This window comes from Poecilia latipinna, unplaced genomic scaffold (genome assembly GCF_001443285.1).
Source record: "Poecilia latipinna isolate Pla-1442-1.1 unplaced genomic scaffold, P_latipinna-1.0 Scaffold54, whole genome shotgun sequence".
NCBI lineage: Eukaryota > Metazoa > Chordata > Actinopteri > Cyprinodontiformes > Poeciliidae > Poecilia > Poecilia latipinna.
Genome location: NW_015112670.1, coordinates 1,013,408 through 1,018,301, shown reverse-complemented (window position 1 = coordinate 1,018,301; position 4,894 = coordinate 1,013,408). Strand labels below are relative to the sequence as shown.

Genomic DNA, 4,894 nt, shown 5'->3' with positions numbered 1-4,894 from the left:
CACAGAACATCAATGTGAGTGATGTTTGAATGTTGTTCTCCAACATCATTTTGAGCCTTGCAGAAAAAAATATCTCTGTCTGTAGATACTGTAGTGTTTAAAGTATTTCCAGTTCCAATGACAGTTTCCTGTCCTCCATCAGCTCTGTACCAGGTGTAATTCTGCTCTGCTGGGTTGGCATCACTGTTACATGTCAGAGTCACATTGCTGTTCTCTAGAACCGAACCAGAGGGACTGACTGAAACTGTAACATTCTTAGGGGAATCTAAAAAAAAAGGCAAATGATACATTGTTAATATCTTTAAAAAAGCTGTGACAACTCAAGTACACTAATAGCAATTTGTTCCTGTTTTGTTAACACTTCCGGAAACTTCTTGTTCAATGCAAATATAATATGAATTGGTGATCTAATTAAGTCTTATACATACACAGAACATCTACGTGTCTGAGGTTGGAAGACTAATGTCCAATGTCACTTTCAGCTTTATTTGCAGAAAAAAAAGTCTTCGTGCTTCACAAACTCTGTCAAAATCTTGTCCTCCAACATCTCTGTACCAGGTATAATTCTACAATGTTGGGTTGGCAACAAGTCATTGTTACATCAGTTTTCTCCAGAACTGTGTCAAAGCAACTGAGTGAAACTTCTGTATCTTTAGGGAAATCCAAGAAGAGGTAAGCAAATTATTTGAACTCCATAATATATAGGAAGTTCATAGTAGGTACTTGGTAAAACAAATAAGCTGCTATAAACAAAAACAAACCTTTCACTGGGCTTCAAAATGGAGCAGTTGTGAGCACTGTTCCCTTGCAGCAAGAATGCCTTTCCAAATGCAGTGTACATGTTATCCTTGCTTAATTCCTTACCATGTACTCCTGTACTTTTTCCACAATGCAAATACATGCATGTTAGGCTAGTTGACATGCATGGGATGTTAACTAGATTAATTGGATCAAGTGTGCATTTGGGTTTATTTCTATATGTCTAATGAGTAACCCTATGATGGACTGATGACCTTTTCAGAGTTTGCTCTGCCTCTTATTGAATGACTTCTAGAGAGATAAGTTCTATTTACTCTATCATGTTTAAATGCAGGTAATATGTGAAATGTTGTCTTAGTTTAGTTTCTCACTACATGTAACAACAAATATGTTGTCAATGGTATTTATGACATCAATATTTTGGGGGGTTAAGACAGTCAGCAATTGATATTTGTGATTATTCATGGCTGAGTTATTGATGCTGTTTTGGATTAATTTTGGTCGACTAGCCGCTTCTGGGAAGGCTCACAATTGTATCACATTTTCTCTATTTTGGCATAAGAGCTTCGATTGTCATAAGATTTTCAAAACCTTAGAAAAAAAAAACCTTGTTTTCCAGATTAGTGGGTGTCAATTCCTTTATTTTACACTTGTTGAATTTCTTTAGTAATGGATTTGATGTTTAGCCTTTTGAGATCTTGAGCCCATGTACTTCAACAAGAAATGTTCTATTTAAGGTATTTTATGTTTGTACAAATTGGTCAATATTCAGGTGTGGTTAGTGATGAACTAAAAATTAACTGATCGGATATCCAAAGGCACTAATAAATGCCTTTGGAATTAAATAGAATGAATTTATATTTTTGATGTCTAACCGATTCTAACTTAACCAGAACATGGTAATTTGAACATAAGCTACAACAAATCTCCTTAGTTAGCTTCAAATTTACTTATTTATACATAACTGATCTGATTTTTTATTTTTTTATTTTTAATACTTCTTCTGACTGGTATTAAAATTTTACTAAGGTCTAATCTAAGTTGTTGACTTAAACTGAATACAAAATCTGTGAATGTAGCTGAAGTGGATTGGTGCCAAGTATGCTTTTCTACCTAAAAGACTTGGTGCTAATTAATACAGATAAACTAAAAATACCACGAGAAACAATTAGATTGTTGCACTGATTATGAGATTAGTATGAATAATTTTTGAGATTCTACTTTTTATAAAAACAGATATTTTTACACTTCCTCTACATTGTTCTATTGTATTTTACATTGTGCATAACCTTTTTTATTATCAGGAATTACTTTCTTAGTTGAATGCAAACATTTCTGAATCGCAGTATTGTAGCAGTATTATTAACGTTGGGCTAAATAAAATATTTTTTTACAAACCTAATGTTTTATTAAACCAGTTAATCATTATCAGATATTAAAATCAGAGTGTTTATCTGAAACATGAAGGGTGACAAACAATTTGTATGGGTAACTGTAAGTTTTATCTAAAGAGGTTTATTTCCTCGTTTATTTCCTCCGGTTTGAATGAAGAACTATAAATCTAAGAAATTCTGTGAATTGTCCAGGCATACCTTTTATAATGATTCTTTTTAATATTATTGTTATTATTTATAAAATATTAGTTTGAAAAAATATATCTTTTTGAGCTTCATTTTTTGTGGTTCCCTTGTCTGATATATGCAGTTCATGTTTCACGGCATTACAGTAAACTTCTTGAAGTAAGATAATTATGATTCTGCAAAGTGATTCACTGATCAATTTGATAAATATTTACCATTTTTATCCCAGTGCCTATTCAGGTCATCCAACAAGATACATTCTCCCAAGTGGAAAGCTGACTGGTTAGTCCTTGAAATTGCTGTGTGATTTGTGGATTTAACTTTTTTCTGAAGTACACTCTTGCAGCTTAACTTATAAGTTTTAGTTGTTTCTTTGTACTCTGATGAAGGTCAAACAACAGCATGTTTGCGAGATAAACATCCTGGCTTTGGTTTTCTCCGCATTTAATTTTAAATGCATTTAACTATTAATCATGCAGTGCAATTAGCATTAGATTCCACCTTAAGTTTTTAGAAACTAAATAAACTTCTTTAAATGTTGCGTTTGACATCTCTAAATCTAAAAGCTAGATGTAAACAAATACCCTGAGTTTCCATATTAAAAGAAGACAAAGAAACTTACAGAGAACATCTGGAATTAAGCTTGTGGTAAGAGCTGCATCAGAGCCTCCATCTTGTTTCTTGTACACAGCAGTGCAGGAAATGTTCAGTTTATTGTAGAGAAGAGAAGCAGTGAAGTTCATAACTGAGGTCTTGAATTTAGTTTTGTCCAGTTTCTCCTGCAGTGTTTCCTGAATGTCCCCCAGTTTTGGGGTCCAAATCAGAGTTGGAGGATGAGGCAGACATGGAGCCGGAGCAGAGCAGGTCAGACTCACTGACTCTCCCTCCTTTATCTTCAGTGTGGACGGAGTCAGAGTTGGTGAGGGAAAATTATCTGGTTGGACAGTTCAGATGCTGTTCATTATCAGTGTGTCAGTAAAATACAATAAATTTAAACATAGCTACCTCAACATAATTTATCCATCAAAATTCTGCATGTGAATGTTAACCTACCTGTGACCTCAATTTTTACATATGTTGAGGAATAACTCCATTTTAGAGGATTTCCACAGTCAATTCTGAAGTAATAATTCCTGGTGGGACCAGTCTTCACATTGCTGAAGGTTGTGGTGCAGTTTTTCATTGTTAAGTCTCCTGTTTGTGGATTTCTGTCAGTTAGTTGTGCAACATCGCCTGTGGTTGTGGAACGCCATATAGCTGTACATTGGTTATTTAAGTTCTGTTCATACTGATCCTCTACATCAAAGGAGCAGGGGATGGTCACACATGATCCTGTCATAACTTGCACGATTTTTGGCAAATTAATCTGAAATACGTTACATTTACAGCCTGAAAAACAAAACAGATATTGAAATGAAAAAAAATCCTGCAATTTTTTATTTATTCGTTATCATGACTTAAAAACAGCAATAAGTTTAACATTGAGACTTTGCAGTTCATATTTCATTCAAGAGGTTACAATCAAGAGGTTCTTGTCTGAAATAGTTTTTGGTTTGTCTCAGATTTTTGTTTTGCAACATGTTACATAAAAGTTTCCACTGTTCATGTAAACACTGTGTAAAGATGGGTCATGTTTCACAGTAATTTGCAATTATGAAAATTGATGGTGATTTAAGTGCAAACAACCAATGAAGTTGGAATAAACAACACACTGAAAGAATGGAACTGATTAAATTGTCAGGAGTTTAAATGTTAAAGTTTTTTTTTCTAACTTCTGTTTATATGCTGCTAATAGAAATGCTGAATAGAGTGAGAGCAAACCATTATTTACAATTTGATGTATAATTTAAATTAGGATGTGCTCAGTATTTTTATAAAAATTCCATTATTTATTTAATCATTTAATATGGATAATTTTAGAAACACTCTAATCTGGAATGATTTAAATACAACAATATCTAAAACTTTCAGTAAAGTTTAAATGTAATCAATTAGAAACTCACCTTGTAGTAAAGAGCCAATGAGAAGAATCATCAGAGGTCCGGCCATGTTTGTTGAGCTGAAGTCAAATTACTCTGCAAAAAACAGAAACCATCTGTGATCATCTTATTTATATTAGACAGTCAACATATAGAACAAAATTAATTGAAGATCAATATGAACTTAGATTTATGTTGTGTCTTCTAGTATTTTGAGAACATAATTTGGCAAGAAGTGTCATTCAGTAGTTAAATAAATCAAAATTGTAAAGTATTAAATGGTAAAAAATAACATTTCACCGCTGCTTTTAAAACGACATGCATCATAGATATATTTATTTTAGAGAACACTTTGATTTGTAGTGTATCAACTAAGTAGTAAATAAGAGCCAACCCTAATATTTAATTTAATGTTTTATGAAATTATTACTATATAATAATACAAAAAAAAAGAACATTAGAAAAAAGTAGATCATCTTACATTTTTTCTTCCATATATTGAAAAAAAAAACACAGATTAAGGTAGACAGAATAACAGGAACGTTTTAACTACACTGTTAATTAACAACAACAAAT

At 32.5% G+C, this 4,894-nt stretch overlaps 1 protein-coding gene across 1 annotated transcript; it reads right to left on the bottom strand.

Moving 5' to 3' along the window:
- Positions 1-2: 2 nt before the first annotated feature.
- Positions 3-4,414, bottom strand: LOC106959861 (sialic acid-binding Ig-like lectin 12; the record flags this gene model as incomplete). Its single annotated transcript, XM_015052689.1, has 4 exons — positions 4,343-4,414; positions 3,393-3,728; positions 2,962-3,273; positions 3-265 (listed from the first exon to the last, which is right to left on the bottom strand). Coding segments are annotated over exons 1-4 (957 nt in total), but the record flags the coding sequence as incomplete, so codon positions are not given.
- Positions 4,415-4,894: the final 480 nt, after the last annotated feature.